This window comes from Ambystoma mexicanum, chromosome 2q (genome assembly GCF_040938575.1).
Source record: "Ambystoma mexicanum isolate Mex_15411 chromosome 2q, UKY_AmexF1_1, whole genome shotgun sequence".
Classification (NCBI taxonomy): domain Eukaryota; kingdom Metazoa; phylum Chordata; class Amphibia; order Caudata; family Ambystomatidae; genus Ambystoma; species Ambystoma mexicanum.
The window spans coordinates 651738292-651759941 of NC_090924.1; the positions used below are offsets into that span (position 1 = coordinate 651738292).

The following is a 21650-nucleotide window of genomic DNA, read 5'->3' on the forward strand; positions in this document are numbered from 1 at the left end:
AAAATAAGGGGCTATTAGACTGAGAGTTGAAGACATCAAATGGCAAGATATACAACTCTGGACTAGTCGATTAGCCTTTGATCGGCTCTTTTCAATTTGCATACCAAACATTTAGGAAGCTTTGCTCATCCACAGATTAGTATATTGATGGACAGCGGCATTGCAGAATTTTCACCAACTAGATGATATCCGTGATAATTGCGACCTAGCCCCCCCTTCTTCTCGACCATTCGGCAGCGCAGCGTTTGATCTGGTCAACCACCAAACACCTTACTACAGCTGCCAACTTCTCATCTCAAAGGATTGCCTCAATTCTTGTAGACAGAACAGCTAGTGTCTACGCGGGTAGCACAGCCGCACACCCAAGTCCCTTGTGGGGGTACCCACAGCTAATGCATCTCCACAATATTTATACAAAAGCATTCTTCGACTACCTTGACACGCTGTGCATTATCTATGCTGTTGACACACAAATCATCGTTCCCCTCTGAGGGATTTATGAAGACTCCAGCTACATCAACAAAATCTCCGATACTATCCAAGCTTGGATGGCCACGCCTCATCTCTGTTTAAATGACAACAAGACAGAAATCCTGATAGTAGGCCCTACTCTCGTCTTGACAAACTATCCAGTCATCCACTCATTCACCATTGACGCCTGCTCCATTCCGGTTTCCACCTCTGCCAAAACATTAGGCGTTTATCTGGATTCCAGCCTCAACATGACCCTCCAAGTCAACGACATCACCTCCTGAAAAGCCCACACCACCAAACTCCTGAACGCAAGAAAACATCTCCGCTCAGTCCAAGACCAGCAGTAATTGGCTCTCGGCTAGACTATTGCAACTCACTTTTTGCCAGCACCTCAGAACGCAACCTAAACAAACTCCAGACCATACAGAACAATGCTATCCAAGCCAGATTTAATTTATCTAAACGCGACCACATCTCAGACCACAGAAAAGCGGCACACTTGCTACCGATCAGAGAAAGGATCAACTTTAAAATCCTATCTTTTATTCACTGTTGTCTCTCTAATACTGCACCACCCTATCTCTCTCATAGGATTACTAAAATGACTTCCTCAAGAACTAGTAGAGCAATTTACTGCCACAGACTAACCACCCAGTGTTTCAAACGCAGCAAAGCTGCACGTTCTAGCTTCCCAGTCACGGCTGCGCCCGTTTGTAGAACAACATTCCCCCTCACCTGCGTGCCGAGCCGCGCTACTGTCCATTCAGAAAACAATTGAAAACTAGCTTGCACTGTTAACTTGAAGCTGAACCTCACGGCATGGAACCACTTAAGACATATTATTCTATTGTAACTACTGTAACAACCTATCCCCGTCTGTTCTACCCCCCCATTCAACCTCTCCCTTCCCCCTCTTTCCCCAGTCCCTATGCAAACATCGCCTTGATGCCGGTGGGTTTTGCGCGTTATATAAACGTAAACATAAATAAATAATAAAATGTTACACTGCTATGGAGTCATGTCTTTTAGGTTGTGTACAGGTGCTTCAAGAATTAAAATCAATAAAATACATACGTGCAACTTGGGAGACTAGAGGTTAAAAGGTGCCAATTCCGGTAAAACGTGATGCACTAGCTTGTTATATTTGTTGGTGCATGGTGTGTTTTTTTGGTGACGCTGCAGATGGAGGGGAGGTGCATGATTCATACGAGTCTTAAAGCCACGTTTCCCCTCAATGGCAGAAATAAAACATGTATTAATGTTAACCTCCACACTGCACCATTAATTGTGAGAATATTTTCATGCTTCAAGTAGACATGATTATACGGTCATTAATATGTTTGCACAATTAGTAGTTTACTACTTTTGGATTTGTAGTTCAAAACCATAAAATGGCCCTTCTTTCCCAATTAAGAAAATATACAAAGAAAAACAGTGCATCAGAGTTATTATAGTGTTTTGCAGGAGTCCGTGGCTAACAAGCCAAATAGTTTACAACCTCGAAGGTAAAAGATGGATGCCACAAAAAGTGGTCAGAATAAACCAAATTGCAAACCAGCTATGAGCCAACCTACTTTTGCCAGTAAAATACTCCATAAATAAAACACAATACGCAAACTAGAATTACTTTAACAGACCTATGTTGCTGGTCAGATGCTGAACTTATCCAGGTTTTCTGTTGTCACAAGACATGATCTGCTTCTTCCATCCAGGTGAACTATCGTTATCAGGTTAATGGTGGGGTTATTTTGGAAGGGCAAAATACGCTCCTGTACCACAGATTATAAAACTCATTTTACTGGTGGGCTGAGCTCGGGATTGGTTCAAGAAGTGGGTTGCAGTGATGCATTTTCAACCACACCCCATACCCCGGCCTTCAGACATCCAGCAGCAGAAAGATTGTTGCATGGGAGCCCCATTTTATTTATTAACTTATTGTGCATTTGTAAGGTGCTTACACATCAAGGAATTGTGTTTCAAGAGGGGCAGATCAGGAGTTCGTCTGTGGATCAGGGAGGAACTAGTCCTACTTAACAGTCAACAAATTGCTTCACAATGCCACTCTGCTCTACTTCAAACAGTAAACATGGTCCACCTGAGGGATTCTATAGGAGTCATGCCACCAGAGTGGCGAACTTCCAATAACTGAAAGGTTAGTTTGCTGTTAGTGAGCTATAGTGTAACGCTGACACGCAGCACGCCATATCATAGGTAGCTCTTCTTGCTATTGCAGACAGTAAACCATTAATTAGCCCAGCACGAACTTGAAACTTAGTTGAATACTTAGGTGAATAATTTGGGCAAGATTGCCTTTTGAACTGTAAATTGCAAAACTCTGTGAAATTCCTGATTTCCATTGCCATTACTGTTTATTTGAATTGACTTAACACGTACCATTGGACTTGCCTGGTGCATGATGGATGAGATTTAAACTCCAGCATCCTGTGAACTTTTCAGAGCCCCCAACGTTGCATATAGAGGTACGTCAGGCGTTTCCGCGGCGAAGACAGTCCACATCGCTCATCAGCGTTTCGGCGAGAAACTCTGCCCCGTTCTAAACAGCTCCACAGGTATCGGTTACTCCAAAATCTGCCAACTGCTAGCCCAGACAACAATTTTACAAAACCAAATTTTAGTCCAGGCTTCTATAAATACTACAAATTACGCCCTTGTCCCAGTTTTATCAGGAAACATCCCCACACCTACAGCAGACCTGCCAACACCAACCATCGCCGTCAATAACACGGAACCAAAGATTCCAAACCCAGAAACTTTAAAAGCAGCAGTACAAAGCCAGTAACCTACGTTCCTATCATGTCTCAATTAAAAATTGTGTTACTAAATACGAGATCTTTAAACAAGCATGCTCAGGAAATACACGACTATATTGTGGATGACAATCTTGACATCCTCTGCCTCACCGAGACATGGCTACAGGAACCAATGGGACCTCGACATCGCAGTACCAGTAGACTTCCATTTTCTCTGTTTTTAGAGAAGATAGTGTAAAGGACGTAGAGTGGCGATAATCGCCAAACAAAACCTCAAGCTGTTTCCCTCGCCCATACAGTGCACTGACTGTGAAACCCTACTCCTCAAACTGACACCCACCCACAAAAATTGTATCAACATTATAGTCATTTATAGGCCACCCTCATTGGTCTCCGACTTTAACGATGAACTAACATCAATTCTGAACAACCTCAAAGCACCTAACACAAGAACGATACTCCTTGGTGACATAAACAGGTGGAGAGGAAACACCAAAGACTTAGAAGACCTCAACCTAGAGGACCTCCTACAAAACTGCTCCTACTCAATAATAAACAACGACCCCACGTCTATCTCAGGAAATCAGCTAGACTGGATAATCAGCAATAATGTTGATATGACAGTACTGACAACCTACCCATGCATCTGGTCAGATTATAAAATCGAATCCAGACTAATACCAAAACAAAAAATAGAAAAACCAAATAATGCCCCTAAAGATGTCCAAGGCAGAAACTTAAAAAAACATCACAACTTCAATACTATCTCACGGAATAAATCAAGTAATGAATACCACGACAGATGACACTTATGACAAAATAATACTGACATACAATAACCACTTCCAGGAACTACTTTCATGCTCCTATAAAAAGTAAACAAATTAGGTCTAATGTAAAACACCAAAAATTGTTTAATGCCGATTCCAATACACTCAAAAAAGAGAAAAGAAAACTAGAATGAAAATGGTTAAAAGACCACACCGAGACCACAAAATGAACTGGAAGAACGCAGACATCAGGTATAGGACAAAACTCACAGAACTAAAAAAAAAAGTGTTAGCAGAGTGTTTGGTGCCTGTGCCTGGAAGCTACCCTGCTGGACCTGAGTATCTTTTCTCTTTCCACTGCCTGGAGGTGGTGCCTGGAGGTGGTGCCTGAACATAAGCTCACTCTAGACGCGGAGCGTCCGCGGAGTGTTAGCAGAGTGTTTGGTGCCTGTGCCTGGAAGCTACCCTGCTGGACCTGAGTATCTTTTCTCTTTCCACTGCCTGGAGGTGGTGCCTGGAGGTGGTGCCTGAACATAAGCTCACTCTAGACGCGGAGCGTCCGCGGAGTGTTAGCAGAGTGTTCGCAGAGAGGGCGCAGAAGGCGACATGGACATAAGACAAACAGCGTTAAACCACCCAAAGAAACAAGCACCTCATACACGGAGCCGCTCAAAAATGACCGACGCCTTGTATGAAGTAGATGAGGCGCCTTACCCTGTGCCTTCTGATGAAACGCAGATGGACAAAAACAACACTCGGAATGAACTTGTCAACGGCTTCGGCATGCCAATATGCAATGGACCCCAATGCGCCAGTGTTGAACACAACAGAGAGCCAGTGGATACTATCTCCGCCCCCGCAGCTGGCCTGTCAGAAACAGGTGCCCTGCGGCTGGCGGTTTTTCCAAATACGGAAACTGCGGTCAATGGACCAAAAGGTACGTGTCAAACAATCTGTTCCCCAGTCTCGAAAAACTTTAAGGCCTCCTCCCTAACGGGGTGCCTCCCCTCCCCTGCGGCTGCCGTGCGGCTCGTTGAGTCTGGAGTGGCTTCGCTGGCCCACTGCTCCGGCCGCTCGCTGCGGGGGGCGGGTGGAGGTGTCTCTGGGAGTGTGGCCGGTGTGCCGGGGGGTTTTCTGGAGCCGGTGAGCGGGCCTCCCCTGCCGGGGGTTTGTGGGGAGTACGTCCTCAAGACCCTTGGTTCTAGGGTAGCTGTGTGCGCTCAGACTGGAAGGTCGAATGACCGCCCCCCGATCACCGGAGGTGGCGGTGTGGTGGGGAGAGAGGGTGTGGGTGTGGCTAGAAGGGCTGTGTGTTTGGACGATACACCTACTGACCCGCGGTCCGGAGGTACGGCCCCAACAGTGTCGCAAACGGAAGAGGATGGGATTCAAAACTCCGTAGGAGTCGAAGAGACAGAGAGCGTGGGAAAATTTGTTTTCTGCGCTCCCCGTGAAGAAGCCTTTTTTACGCTTCCACAAACACAGCTAAATAAAGGAACTGAAGAGCTATGTGAAAGCCCAACCTCTCCTGCATATGTGGATGCCATGGGAGACCTCTGGAACGACAATGAACTTTCCCCGAACCCCCGTTTTCCCACTAAAAAGCAAAGTCTGGCTCTCTCTCAAAAAGTCCACGCCCCCCTGACCTTTGAAGAGCCCCCGATTCTAAAAGGACAAAATCAAAACTGCAGTTTAAAGCAACCAGCAAAATCAACCATGTGCAAAAGCACTAAATCAACAAGCCCACCAGCCGCAAAAAAGGACTTACTCAGAGCAAATAAAAGCCATACTCAAAATTTTACCCAAAAGAGTAAAGCAAGAGCAAATTCTCTCACGGACATAAAATCAATTAGATGGCACTTTAATAAAAAAGACCTCGGAACAGCAACAAAAGTAGCCTCCGGTATCAACGGAGAACAATGTTCAATGACAGCTGCACTAGAAGTTACTGATCAAGAATTACTCCAAGCGTCTGGAACCGGAGAACCAGTTGCAAGCGTAACGAACCAGACATTAGCAAAAGATGGAGACCGGAGGAGTCTTCCTTCAGAGAATCACAGTCCATGCAATCCTGCTTGCATAGAGCTACCGCAAACTGTAGCTGGTCCAGTCCCCAGCCAAGACTGTTCCTCGAAGCCACAAGACGCTCAAAATGGACAAACATCAAACATTTCAATTACAGAAGCTGAGGCCCTGGCGGTGCTTACCAGCCCAACAAAAACCTCAACCCCTCACCCAAATAGATCGAAACGAGGCTTGGGAGAAGAAGTAATAACTCCAGCTAACTTCAAAACAGCCCCAGAAATAAAATCTAAATCTGTATTGACGCAGCCAAGTCAAATGAAAGAGTTCTACAATGAATTGCTGTTCTCAGCTACAGCAAATAGCAGTTTGCAGAAACAACCAAGACAAACGAAAAGAAAGGACAGTGACATCGAGCCAACCACAATTGAAAGTACAGATGACGAACACGAGATTCCGCCTGCTAAAGCGTCTTCAAAGCGCAGCCAGGCAGAGATTGCCTACGACAAAATTGCACCAGCAATATTAAAAGCCAATGCAGAAGCCTGCGCTAACATGCAAGCTGCAGTGGGATCTATGATGACAATAACCATGGCACCGTTCCTCAAATTATATGAAGTACTTTATGAAAACTACAAGGATCAATCAACTCTTTTGGCTCTAATTCAATCCAAATTAATATACATAGAATCGTATATTACGACTATTAAAGAAAAGAGAGCAAGAGAGGAAGAAACAGAACATGTCATTTTCAAAACTCTCATCGATCTGATGAAAGATGCCAGAGAAGACAAGAAGGCGTTTCTCCACTGTTTCAGTGATACAATAACAATGATGAAACCGGATATACTCAGGTATCAAGGCCAAACTATGGAAAAATATACGTCCACAGAAAACGCATGGAGTTGCACGAACGAAAGTGATAATATGTCAGATAAAACAGCGGTTATTGACAGTCATCCAGAACTAGTGAGGCCGGAGTCATCAATGGGACAACAAAACACCAGCTGTAAAGAAAGACCCGTGAATGCCCCAGCAACTGGTCCTGCTGCACAATCGGACACACAGGATTTTATAATAAATCCATTGACAGGCCATGTTGACAACTGTCCTAAGGTAGATAAAAATAAAGCCCTATTTCCTTTATTTTCCACAGAAAATCCACTAGCAACAAAGGAAAAGGAAACGGGTGGCCAACCCAAACAAACTGCTGTGAAATTCTCCAAAAAAAAGGAAATTGCTTTGGGGAAAACAGCTAAGAAGTTAAAAAATCTTCCACTGCCAAAACACACCTCGGCAGAAGGAACCCGTTACTTCATTCGTAATTTGAAACCGATTGGAACCTTGCCGCATAATGCCGAAAGAAGTTTTCAAATAAACGGCTCCCAAAAATGCCAAAACTATAAAAATCGAGAATTCGTTCCAAAACCAATAACTGTAGATACAGAGGAAGACGAATCAAACACCAGCGAAGACATAGATGCCCTCCTGCAACTCTCGGTCCACGAGTGCGACAGATCTGTAGACTCTGCCAGTCAAGAAGACCTAGTGAACGCCGACCAACAGGACGACGAGAACGTGGTACTAAACCACAGCGAGACCCAATCACCAACATTCAAAACTTTACAGGAAAAAAGAGATTTGCTGGAACGCAAAAGCATAAACGAAATGAGACAAAAACAATTATTGGATGCTATGTTGGACCATTCAAATCAAGAGAATCAGAAAAAGAAAGATCTGCCTCGACGAGAAACCATAAGGAATGAAACAAAAAAACAATCTGATCGACTCGTGCGGAACGCGTCCATGGAAAAGCGAGCTAAAAAGGAGGAGAAAGGCCATATAATCATAGTAGAACGAGTGTTGAAAGCTAGAGATGGTCTGATCTTAAATAGATCAAATCTTATGAGACTTTTGCATAACGTACCACAACTACGAGTCATTGAGCCTAAAGACATCAAGATAGTGGCTTTTCCTAAAGAAGACGAAACCGATCGAATTTGCCTCCATCTGTTTTCAAAAGCAATCATGAATCTTATTTGGTTAGCTGCCGATGCACTCAGATCCCTTGGCTTTGACATCAAATCGGTTGAATCTAAAAACCAAGACCAAGGATTAAATCAGTTGCATAATTTGCCACGGTCCCCGAGCCACTCTCCATCAAGGGCCGCCTTGACAACAGATGATTTGAATGCAAAACCAATAAGGTTCTCTCCAACAATTTTGCGAGGACCCACCGCTCTCAGAATGAGAATAAAGGGAAACGTAGGATGCAAGGCGTTGTGCCCTTTAGCTGGTAGCGAAGCAGCTCTTGTGACAAAAATCGACACAACTAAACCTTGGAACTGGCTCGCTGGAACATTATCCACAAAAAACAACCTGTAGATCGACTGCGGAGACGTCTCAAATAACCTGCGAATAGTGTCATGGAATACTCGTGGGCATCGACATCTGCTAGATCATCTGAATAAGGAATTACAATCGTCAGACATTATCTGTATCCAAGAATGCTGGCTTCTAGAACCCCCAGTCATGGGGGGGTCCACATGTTTGCTTAACAAAGGATATAAAGGTCGGAAAGGGAGACCTTCCGCAGGACTGTTGACAGTGATAAAAAACGAATACAAAGGAAATATACTCCGGGTTATGACTCCCTCACCACTTATACAAATAACCATAATTCAAGAGTATAATGGAGGTTTTCATCAATCCAAGAAGCACTATCAAATTATTATTAATCTTTACTGGAATCCTAAAGCCAAGGACGGTGAGAAGTTCCTAGGAACTGTGCTTCAACACATTGACGAACTGAGAGCCGAATTTGAGAAACCCACACTAATCATTTGTGGTGATCTCAATATAGACTGTATAAAGAAGTCTCATGTTGAACAAAGAGGAGTCTCACAACAGAGAGCAACGCGTATGAAAAGATGGTTAGCGGAGATGAATAGTCGAGACCTCCTGCAGGTAAATGGAAATGTGAACGGCGACCGACAAGGAGCAGTCACATGGGCTTCAAATAATCAAAACGCAACCCTTGACTATTTCTTTGTGGATAGAGAAACGTTCAAAACAATCTCTTCGCTGAATATAATTCCAACAAGCAAAAGCGACCACAAAATACTTCTCCTTACGTGTGTATCTACAATCAAACCACAGGAAAGTGCATCGGCCTACCAAAAAAACTGGCCTTACAAGGTCGAAACGAACAATGGCCTTAACAGATTACGAATAGCACCAAATATGACATCGAAGCTCAAAAAAACCATAGAACGCTGGAAACTAACAACCAACACGGGAGTTGAATACGAAACATGTCTTTCCACTTTCAGAGTAAAATCGGGCCACAAGATACAGCGAAAAATTCCTCGACTGCATAAATATAACTCTGAACTGGCCGAAAGAAAATCAAAGCTAGCAATAAAGATAAGAGCTCTAAACAAACTGAACACCGAGAGGGCATGGGAAGAAAGGGCAACGTTAAAAAAAGCCTACCGGAATTGGGCCAAATCTCACAGGGCCTTATTGTTTCAAAGAGACTCTGAAGAGATGCTGTCAGCTACCGCCAATAAAAACGCTAAATTCATGTGGGCCCTAATGAATCAAACAAGTGCACCACAAGGAATAGAACAGATAAACCCGATTCACGAAGGAAAATGGATCCAATATTTCCAAAAAGCGTATAGCCAAGAGATGCTAGAAGAGACGCAAATAATTACGGACCAGACTCCGTGGATCATTCCATTCGAGAAATCGGAAATCATTGTACTAATCAACAAGGCAAGCAGTTCGCGGGCACCTGGGCCCGATGGTCTAACAAACGCCATATTAAAACAATCACCTGAAGTGTGGGCCGACATGTGCTACGTACTGTTTGAACGAATCATCAAAACTAAACAAATACCGGAATCTTGGACTAAAGCGATTATTATTCCCATTCACAAAAAGGGAGATAGATGCAAGCCTGAGAACTATCGTCCAATATCTTTGTTGGACGTAATAGGCAAAATATTCGCAGGTATCCTCTTAAAGAGATTAAAGGAATGGATCATAGACTCAAGAAACTACGACCATCGGCAGACAGGGTTCGTTGAAAAAGTTGACTGCGGGCTAAATCTGCTCATACTTAACCTATTAAAGGCTAAAATCATCTGCGAAAAACAGAAACTTTACCTGGCGTGCATAGACATGGCTGCCGCCTTTGATAAAGTGGATAGACAAATCCTGTGGAAAAAGCTAAAGCAAAGGGGATGTCCTGAAGATCTCGTGGCTGCTATTAAAGCCATGCATACTGACACATGTATCCAAGTAAGGTTAAACCAAAAAGGTAACCTAACCAAACCGATCCCGACAACAAGAGGCCTAAAGCAAGGGTGCCCTATGGCAGCGATCCTTTATAACTTTTACATTCTGGAGATAAAGGACAGGCTTGTCATACCGAGAGGCTGTTCGCCTAAAATAGGCACCTCAGCAGTGGGCCATCTGTTGTACGCAGATGATTTGATCATCATAGATAAGACCCCAATCGGTTTGCAGAAAAAACTGGAAGCCCTAGAAACATACGTCAAAGAAAATAACCAAGAAATAAATCCTGAAAAATCTGAAATCCTAATAATGAAAACATCAAGAGCCAGAGAGAAAAAGTCTTTCAAATGGTATGTTGGGAATAAAGTTATTCCAATAACAACGAGCGCAAAATATCTGGGAGCAATAATAAGTGCAGACTGGAATGACCGACCGTGGATAGAGCATATAATGCGTAAAATGAGTCAACTAACGGCACAAGCGCTTATATTGAAACAAAAATTCGGAAAGTTTTCGATCCAACCAACAGTTGACTTTTATAACACAAAAGTTATTCCGTCTGTTGCCTATGCCGGAGACACAGCACTCAGAATACCATCAGAATTTTGGGGTAAGGTAGAAGCTACATTTTGGAGAAGACTAATGAGACTACCTCAATGTGTCCCAATGATTATAATACGACATGAACTGGGCTTGTACTCCTTGCAGGCCTCAATTATATGGAAAGCCCTATTAACATTCAGAAAGACACTGATCAAAGACTGTCCACCTCAATATGAAATCTTAAAGGACGAAAACATAAAAGCGCAATTCTGGCCACTGGCTAGTTGGAAAGAAAAATGTAAAGATCTCTTACAGAACTTAAATATGTCTGAGGACACACTATGCAATAACCCTAAAAGGGTGAAGATTGCGTTACTGTGTGCTGACTGGGATAAAACAGAAACTGCTCGCGCCAATTCCAAATCTCACACTCTTTCAAACAATCTCAGATCAGTACCAAAAACTCTATCTACCTATCTGAAAAAGAGTGGGAATCCTATTCATCGGGATCTAATCTTACGATTTAGATTAAATATCCTAAGAACAAAAACAAATTTGAAGAAATACGGCACAGTAAGTGATAACATGTGCCGGCTCTGTGAGAAGGAAGTGGAATCTCTAAAACACTTAATAATGTTTTGTCCTGAACTAAGATTAGCAAGAGATTCATTCCTACACCCAGCATTAACTCCGACGTGCGGGGTGGATGCTGATTTATGGTGGGAAACCTTGTACGTTAACCCTAATCAGAAGACCACGAGAGCTCTTGGAATTTTTCTCCAAACGATGATGGTCAAATTGGAAAACAAACCGGAATTACACAGTGAAATAGAAAAGGATCTCATGACGAAGGAAAAAGCATAACCTTTGATATATGTCTACACTTAGGCCAAACCAAAGAGGACTTGAATAAACAATTAAAAAGTGGCAAGTATGGGAGGAATTGCGATAGAAATATAAAGAAGACTTCAAGATATGGTTTGGCCTTGTAAGTGAGCGAAATAAGCAAAAGTTTGTATTTATTTACTCTATATGCTTAATAAAAAATAAAAAAAAAAAAAAAAAAAAAAAAAAAAAAACATTACAACAAACAGATTGCCACTGCTGCAAATTCCACAGGGAAGCTCTTTCAAATATTAAAAGCCATAGAAAAACCAAAAACCCTCTCCCCACCATTCCAACCCACAGAGAAAGACTGAAAAGGTTTAAACAGCTTTTCAAAACAAAATCATCAAAGCCAGAGACACAATAACAAAATGTAAGACCATCAGTACCCCCCACACCGCTTTCAGGCTCCACCGCAAGAGGAAACCCTCATACCTCAAAGTCCTAAATTTCAGTTCACACCAATATCCATAGAAGACATGAGGAAAACGCTCTCTAACATTAATTGCACCTCTTGCACAGAAAATGTAATGCCACATGCAATAATACTAGACAATGCAGAAGTATTCACTCCATTCCTAAGAAGAATGGTAAATGCTTCCTTCAGGGACAGCACTGTCCCTGCAGCTATTGAAACAGTTACGGTCACACCCCTGCCTAAAAAACAACTAAATCAACAAGATCCCTCAAACCAATTTTCTCTTAAAAATACTTGACAAGTTCGCCACAGATCAACTCCAAGATTATGTAGACAATAATAACCTTCTCCACCCACAACTTTCGGGATTCAGAAAAGCCCACAGCACAGAGTCTGCGTTACGTGATCTGCAGACAGAGATGCTGTGCATCCTAGATATGGGCAAGGCAGGATTACTGATCCTCTTGGACCTCTCGGCAGCTTTCAATTTGCTGGATCATCGGAAGCTCCGAGAGGCCATAGATTCATGGGGGAAACTGCTCCCAAAGGACCATTGATTGGGTGTCCTCTTACCTTCAAGAAAGACGCTCCAAGATTATCTGGGGGAGCACGCCTCACCGACTAGACCAGTGGACTATGGCGTTCCACGGGGAGCCAGCTCCTCCCCACTTTTTGTTAAACCTGTACTTGCACTGCTTATGTACTTTGCTGACCCATCTTGGCGTATTTTTTTTATCAATTTCACCGATGATACGCAGCTTGTCTTTGAGCTCAGCGGAAATTACAATCAAAACAGTGACAAAGTAACACCTATATACAACACCATTGAAACATGGAGGAAGGCAAATTGGATGTGCCTCAATGGCACCAAAACTGAGCTAATGATTTTTGGCTCTTCTTGTGCCAGGAAAAAAACTTAACTCAGCATATTCCTCATTCAACATCAAAGAGACACCAATTACAGTATCCGAAAAAGTAAAGACACTAGGCATTTACCTACAGGCTTCATTGGGAGCTGAAGCCCAAGTAACCTATCTTAAAAGAAACTGCCAATACCACCAAAAACTCCTGAGACAAATTAGACCCCTGCTAAACCAACAAAACAGCATAACAATTGCCAGAGCCACCATTCTCTCCCGACTAGACTACGGAAACTCTCTGTTACTGGGCGCAAGTAGTAAATGCTTAAAACAGTGCCAAGTGATCCAAAATAATGCTATAAGAACCATAACTGGCAAAACAAAGAGCATATCTCGGGTGACAGGCGAGACCTACATTGGCTTTCCATAGAGGACCGTATTACATTCAAATCACTGACGCTAGTTCACCGTTGTCTATTTGGAAATGCCCCCGCATAGCTAAAGAAACAATCCAAGTGGTATGAGCCAAGCCGCAACCTCAGATCAACAAACAAAGGTCTCCTACACGTCATGCCAGCTAAAAGGACAATGGGACTAGGCAGGGCCTTCTCATCCAAGGCCATCATCAAATGGAATGAAGGAACAAGTTACTTACCTGTAATTGTTGTTCTCCAGCATGGGTCTGGCATGGATTCACATGCTCATGAATATTCCCTGTCGTCAGGCTGGGAATCCTCGGTAAAGAAAAAATCAGTATCAGTTTCGTTTCTGATTTGTCTTTCCTAGTAGTAACCAATCACTGATCTCTGAGTCATACTGACCACAGCCAATGACTGCCCTCTACCTAAGACCTGCCTCTGGCAGCCATCTTCAGATTTGGTAGCACGTGAAGTGGCAGTATGACCAAGTGAAGAGCCGCAGAGGGGTAGGCGGGAGGGTTCGCATGTGAATCCATGCCAGACCCATGCTGGAGAACAACAGTTACAGGTAAGTAACTTGTTCCTTCTCCAGCATGGGGTCTGGCATGGATTCACATGCTCATGAATAAAGAATACATAGCAGTACACACATGCACAACCACGGGAGGTGGCAAAGGCTCAACATTAAGCATTACATCAAACTCAACATTAAGCAATTCTTACCTCCTCACCAGGCTCACCTTAGGCGAACAGATTGCGCAACACTGCTTGGCCGACCCTGGACTCCTCCTTGGAATCCCGATCGACGCAGTAGAATTTCGTGAAGGTGTGCGTCGACCTCCACGTAGCAGCCCTGCAGATGTCCAGCAGGGGCACACCAGATAAGAACGCCGTAGTAGCAGCGATCGCTCTGGTCGAATGGGCTCTCGGACGGCCTGGCAGCGGTCGGTTAGCCAACCGGTGACAGTGCATGATGCAGCCGGAGAGCCATCTGGAAATATAAGACTTCGAGAGAGCCTTCCCTTGATTCACAGGTCCAAAGTTAACGAACAGCTGTGATGTCCTCCGGAAACTCTTTGTGCGGTCCACGTAGAACTTCAGCGCTCTAGCCACATCCAGCGAGTGCAAAGTCCTCTCGGCCGGCGACGAAGGAGACGGGAAGAAAACAAGGGCTCGTTAAGATGGAAGTCCGACGGCACCTTGGGCATAAAGGAGGGGTGCGTCCTAAGCACCACCCTCGAGGCATGGAAAGTCAAGTACGGTGGTTTGCAGGATAGGGCCTGGATCTCTCCTACTCGTCGTGCGGAGGTAATGGCCACCAGGAACGCAGTCTTCCACGACACAAACTTCCTCGGTGCGGAGTGCATTGGCTCGAATGGGGGCCCCATGAGCCTGGTCAGCACCACGTTAAGTTCCCACGCCGGGGCCGGGGCCTTCACCGGCGGGAACGACCGGAACAGTCCCTTCATAAACTCTTTTACCAGTCGATGGGACCACAGGGACGTCCGTCCTGTGGTTCTGGTATATCTGGAGATCGCCGCCAGATGAATCTTAATGGAGGCATGGGCTAGCCTAGCCTTTGCCAGCGATAGCAGGTACGGCAGCACTTGAGGGGCCGTAATCCGTAAGGGGTTGATCTGCTGTGCTCGGCACCAGACAGAGAACCTCTTCCACTTATGACCGTAGCATTTCAGAGTCGAGGACGCCCTGGCCTTTGCAAGAACCTCTCTGCAATCGGCCGGTATATTGTAGCCTCCAAACTCTAGCGCTGCAGGAGCCAAGCCTGCAGGTTCAGCGACGCCGGGTCGTGGTGGAAGATGGCGCCTCCTTCTCTGGAGAGAAGGTCCGCGTCTGCCGACAGCTTGATGGGAGGGGACGTTGACAAGTCCAGAAGGTCTGGGAACCAGATCTGCCTCGGCCACGCCGGTGCGACGAAGATCATCCTGCACCGGGACCTCTTGAGCTGGCTGATGAGTCGAAGCAGCAACGGCAACGGAGGGAACGCATACAGGTATAGGCCGTCCCAGGGGAACGAGAACGCGTCGCCCATGCTTCTCGGCTGGGGAAACCTGCTGGCGAACCTCTTGCACTTCGAGTTCGTCGCTGTTGCGAACAGGTCGATTTGGGGTTTGCCCCATCGTCGGAAGAGTTGGTTCACCTGATCCTGGTGCAGTTCCCACTCGTGACACGCGCCCAGCTCCCTGCTGAGCGAGTCGGCGATGGTGTTGCTTTCTCCTGCCAGGTGGAAGGGAACCAGGAACATCCCCTGGGCGACCGCCCAGTGCCACAGATCCTGTGCCTCCTTGGATAGGGCTGGGGATCTGGTGCCTCCCTGCTTCCGTATGTAAAACATTGTCGTGGTGTTGTCCGTGAAGATCCGCACCACCTTGCCCTTGAGCGACGGGAGGAACGATTTGATAGCCCAGAACACGGCTCGGAGTTCCAGGACGTTGATGTGCAGGAGCCTCTCCTCCGGGAGCTGGAGGCCTCTTGCGTGGAGCGCCCCAACCTTCTGGTGTGGGCGCCCCAACCTTCCAGGGAGGCGTCCGTCGTCACCGTCTCCTGGTACGCCGGTGTCTGAAAGTCCTTGCCCGCCGTGAGGTGCGCTCGAACGCCCCACCACTGAATCGCCCGCCGGAACACCTCGATGAGGGGGACCCTCTCTTCGAAGGTGCCCGTCGCCTGCATCCAACGGGCGTCGAGAAATTCTTGAAGAGGGCGCATCCGTAGTCTGCAGAGGCGCACCAGGTAGATGCAAGAGGACATCATCCCCAGGAGGGACTTGATGGACCTCACCCTGGCCACGTCCGTGGCAAGCAGGCGCTGGACTTTGCCTAGAATGGTGTTCGTCCGTTCTTCCGATGGGGCCGCCAGGCGCCTCACTGTATCGAGCTTCGCTCCCAGAAACAGGGCCACCTGCGACGGCACCAGGTGGGACTTTGGGTAGTTTATGGCAAATCCCAGGTCTGTGAGTAGCTGGACGGTCCTCGCAGTGTGTTCGACGGCGAGTTCCCTCGTTCTTGAGCGGATGAGCCAGTCGTCCAGGTAGGGGTAGACGTGAATCCCCTGCAGGCGCAGCCGCGCCGCCACTGCTGCTAGGCACTTGGTAAAGACCCTGGGGGCCGACTTCAGTCCGAACGGCAGTGCTCTGAATTGGTAGTGCCGTCCCTGGACGACGAACCTGAGGAACTTTCGGTGACTTTTGAGGATGGGAACGTGGAAGTATGCATCCTCCAGGTCCAACGACGATAGAAAGTCGCCTTCCTCCAGCTGTCCCAGTACGTGCTGGAGTGTGACCATCCTGAACTTCTGTGATCTGATGTATTTGTTCAGACGACGAAGGTCCAGGATGGGGCGCCAGCCGCCCGTCTTTTCCTGACGAGGAAGTACCTTGAGTATACTCCGGAGCCTCATCGGGACGAGCTCTATGGCGCCTTTCCTGAGCATCGCCCGTACTTCCAACAGCAGTTGCGGGACGTGATTCTCCTTCCTGGCCACAGGTGGAACGTGAGGGCACTTCTTCAGGAATTCGATAGAGTGTCCTCTTGCCAGGGTATCCAGCACCCAACGGTCGGTGGAGATGGACTTCCACGCGCCGACGAAGTTCGTCAGCCGGCCTCCCACTGGGGTGTTTCAGTGGGGGCCCGAGACCACGGCCGGTTCAGTCCTGCTTGGAGGTGGTGGCCTTGCTGCCCTGGCCACCTTGCCGACGGCGGCGAGGCGCTCCGTGCTTGCCGCAACCCCTGTAGGCCTCCTGAGACGAGGAGCGTGCCGCCTGGCGGTAGGACGACGAGCCACCGCTGGATCCCTTGGAGGCACCCTGTCTGCCTCCGGAGTTCCGAAAGGGCCGTCGTTGCTGAAGGGCTCCTAGGGCGCGGGCCGTCTCTGTGTCCGTTTTTATGGCTTGGAGGGATTCGTCCACCGCCTTCCCGAACAAGTTGCTGCTGTCGAACGGCATGTCCAACACCCTGGTCTGGACGTCCTGACGGAAGTCGGTCGCCCGTAGCCAACCCCGTCGTCGTAGGCAAACACCGTTGCCCAGCTGGCGGAACCCGGTATCGGCAATATCAGTTGCCACTGTTATGACGCGGTCCGACGCCACCTCGCCCTCTTGCAGTATTTCCAGGGCCTCGGACCTCTTGTCGTCCGGCAGGAAGTCCAATATGGGGCCCAGCTTAAACCAGAGCTCCCTGTCGTAACGGGCCACGATCGCCAGGGCGTTGGCCGCTTTGATCGTCGTCGCCGCCGACGAAATGACCCGCCGCCCCATGGCGTCCAACTTCTTTCCCTCGCCGTCCGGCGGGGAATTCGACGTCGAGGCTCCTGACCCCGCCGCTTTCTTCTTCGCCGCCGCGACGACTGAGTCTGGCGTTGGCTGGGCCCTGAGGCACAGGGGAGCGGTTTCGGGGACCCGGTACTTCTTCTCGTACCGGTCCCGTTTGGCTGGTGCCGTGGAGGGGTTCTTGAGAACCGACAGGCCCTCCTCCCAGATGTCATCGATTAGGGGCACCGCGATGACCGTCTTCCTCTTGGCCTCCCGGCGCTGATAGAGGAAACCTTCCTTTCTCTGCTCCTCCGGGCAGAGCTGGAACAATTCGGACGCCCTGGCGATCATGGCGTGGAATGAGCCAATCTCGTCGGGCGGCGAGGCCCGTGCGACGGGAGTCCGGTTCCGTCGTCGTCGCCCTCAGAACCCGTCGTCGAGCCCAACGCGCCGTCATCTCCCAACTCGTGGGAGGATGAGGAGGGAACTGCAGGCCTTACGGGGGTGAGCGGAGGAGAGGGTTGGGTCCTCCGTCGTTTGTTCTGAGGACTTCCCGACGGGCCCGGTTGCGGGTCCTCCGGCCTGGGCCGTGGGAATCTCGTCCTTATCTCAGAGCATAAGGACTGGATGGCCGACAAAATGGCCGCTGAGCCATCCTGAGGCCTAGGATCCGGCTGCGCCGGAAGGGAAGGTCGCTCTTCCTCACCATCGTCGTCTTCCTCGGTTATCTCCCGAGGAACTTCCTGACGGGATCGAACCTTCTCGAATTGTTCGAGGTTCCTCACGGCCTCAGTCAGTTCCTCCTCTGAGGCTGACTCCGAGCTCGAGGAGGGCACAGTGCCCCCCCTCGCTTCTTCCACCATGGCGGCCACGACGATGGGTTGAAAAGAGGATTCCCTCCTTGGTGGCAGGGAAACTCTAGTCCCGGAGGCGGACTCCGCTGGCTGTGTCTCTGTCGGCTTGGCCAGAGTCGCCGCGATAGCCTCGATAGAAGCCTTCGCCTGCTGGGAAGGGCCTTGACCACCTTAGGTGCGTCCCGGGCCCTCTCCTTTGGGGAAGGGGCGACGCCTCGCTCCCCCTCTTCCGAGATCGGATGGGGCTTCTCCCGAAGCTTACCCGGGGTCTCAGACTTCCTCTTCCCCGAACCGGAGCGTTGGCTCGTGGTTGACGGTGCCGGGGAAGGTGCGCCCTGCCTGGCGACCGAAGAGCCCGACCTTTCGGCGCTCCCGGAGCCAGCGGACTCGCGGCGCTTGGCCTGGTGTTGGGCCCCCGTCGCCGGGGCGCCCGCACAGGACTTAGAAGCCCGCTTGGACCCTTTCTTCTTCTCACCCGTCGAGCCCTTCTCCAACCAGCTTGCGAGACGGGATCGACGGTCCCTCATGGTCCGCTCCGACAGGTTCTTGCAGAACTGGCAGTCCTTCTCTACATGAGTCTTGTCCCCATGAAGACAGTAGAGGCATCGCAAATGTTCGTCTTCCTTAAACACATTCTGCAGCCCGCATCCAGGGCAGCTGCGAAACAGCTTGGGACCAGGTGACGAACTCGCATCCTGGGCCATCTCGAAGTAGGCCGCGAATCTTCTGGAATCCTCCAAGAAGTTGATTCGATGAAATCTTCACCCTTGAAGGGCGTAGGAAAATCCCGCAACGGATTGCCGTTAACGGGAGTAGAAACGGTGGAGCTTGAGGCTCGATTAACCGAAAAAATGTGAAAATTCACCTGAAAAAGCGCAAAACACGCAGTAAAAGCTCGAGAGCTAAGCACGAGGACTCCCAACACTTGAACGTGCGGTAAAAATCTGAAGATGGCTGCCAGAGGCGGGGCTTAGGTAGAGGGCAGTCATTGGCTGTGGTCAGTATGACTCAGAGATCAGTGATTGGTTACTACTAGGAAAGACAGATCAGAAACGAAACTGATACTGATTTTTTCTTTACCGAGGATTCCCAGCCTGACGACGGGGAATATTCATGAGCATGTGAATCCATGCCACACCCCATGCTGGAGAACTACCCATGACGTTAGGATCAGAAATTAACTGTTTCAGGAAAAAACGTAAGACTCTACTTTTCAAATAAAGTCACCATCCCCATCCACTCTTAGAACCTGATGTCCCTCCCCCTTTTCTTTGTCCTGTTACTATGTCCCTGTCTATATGGAATGCACTCTGATGCCTTCAGGCTGAAGCGCTCTAAATACATAAATAAATGAAGGCACACAGCTAATTGGGAGAATTAAAAGTAACACTGTAAACATAGGCTGTCAAGATTGATTTATACATTTTTTTTTCTTTGGAATTCGCACCACAACTGCTCAATACAGCACTAAAGAACTTTTCAAGATCCTTCAGGAGTGATTCTGAAGTGAACAACAATAGGAAAGATATCATTCTTCAGGCCCTGATTTAGAGATAGATTTGGGCTCTGCCAATGGCAAATGTATGATTTCTGAATGCCATATCATTAGCATGGATAACACTTTCACACTTTTACTTAAGTGTGGAGCTACTGGCTCACTGAAAGATCCATGGACATCCAAATTGATTAAAGTCCTACATCTGATTCTTGTATGAGAGCTTAGAAGAACTATCCACACATCTTTACAGACTTTATTCTTCAAAGTATGCAGTTCCCACATTACCGAAGAAATTTACATTGGATCATGGAGATACAAAAAATGACCAACCTTTTTCTCACCCCCCCCCTTTTCGGAGAAACTTCTAGAATAAGTTATGAATAAACAATTGCAACATCTAACAGAACATATGAGCATTTTAGATACACGTCAAGTCGGTATTAAGCACAGGAAGAGGTACCAATTTGGTACTGGCAGCAATGGTGGACAAGCTCAATGGGGATGTCTGCTGCCGACATCTTGTCTGAAGGAACTGTCTTATCTCATCTCTAATCTTCGTCTGGCTGCTCTCACTATCTCACTTATATGATCTTTTTATATGTATGCCGATGATACATGCCCCCACCCCCAGTATTGAGGAAGATCTGGGATTAACTGCATGCAACTTCAGACAATGCATGGAAAGCTCAATTTGTAAGAAGCACAGAAATAGAGTAAAATCAAAAAAAAAAAAACAGTGCCAGACCATTTTTGTGGCATAGCACACTACAGCCAGAAGCTGTGGGTGCCAGTTCCAACACTTGTTCTGCAAGTCCAAAATGGTTGCAGAACCGCCCGAGTGAGAACCATAGCAAAAGGTTATTTAGCCATGTCTGTTTTCAGTTGAATGGCTACCACATTTTTTGTATGTGGACAGGTATAGACTCACCTTTATTGAAAAGGGGATATATGCCCAAAACAAATAAAAAAACAACAATGTTTACCAGGGCAAAGGTTGCTCGTCAGTTATATCTTGTTACCCGTTATCAATTTAAACGATATCCATGTGCACATTTAAATCATATTAACATTGCTTTTAGGACTTATGAAGTAAAATCATAGTATTAGTCAACATTGATCATACCATAACTCATGAACAGTATATTAAATGTGGGCCTGCAGAGAAAAGGATTTGAATTCCAGCTCTGGCTCATTTTGATAGAGGAGAAAGTCAAAACATTCAGACTCGGGCACATTCTTCTTTCTATCACGTGTCAACGTTTCCTCCTCCTTTATTAAATGAAAAACGGAGGTTTGCCAGCATGCAGTATGCATAAACAATATATTATTTTAATTTCAGGCATTAAACACTTGTTTACCTGTTCACCTTCCAGTCCCATCATCTTTGGAATGGATGGCCCACAAATATCAACGTCGAGCAAAGCTATCTGTAAAATGGATATATGCAGATAAGAGGTGATATTTTTGCTTTTTCTAAGTCACATTTACCATCTACCATATTTGGTATACCAAAACTAATCACACATTCTAAGAACAAACAACAGCCAGTGATATAATGAAAGGTAGT

General features: G+C 47.1%; 1 protein-coding gene across 2 annotated transcripts in view; it reads right to left on the reverse strand.

The window, feature by feature from the left end:
- NUBP1 (NUBP iron-sulfur cluster assembly factor 1, cytosolic) overlaps window positions 1–21650 on the reverse strand; it is a 339483-nt gene that overhangs the window by 209154 nt on the left and 108679 nt on the right. The window contains exon 4 of one of the 2 annotated variants that reach the window (XM_069647831.1): window positions 21442–21510. The exons of the other annotated variant lie outside the window; for it this stretch is intronic. Coding sequence (XP_069503932.1) covers window positions 21442–21510 — 69 coding nt within the window. The remainder of the gene's footprint in view (window positions 1–21441; window positions 21511–21650) is intronic. 2 annotated transcript variants of the gene reach the window in all.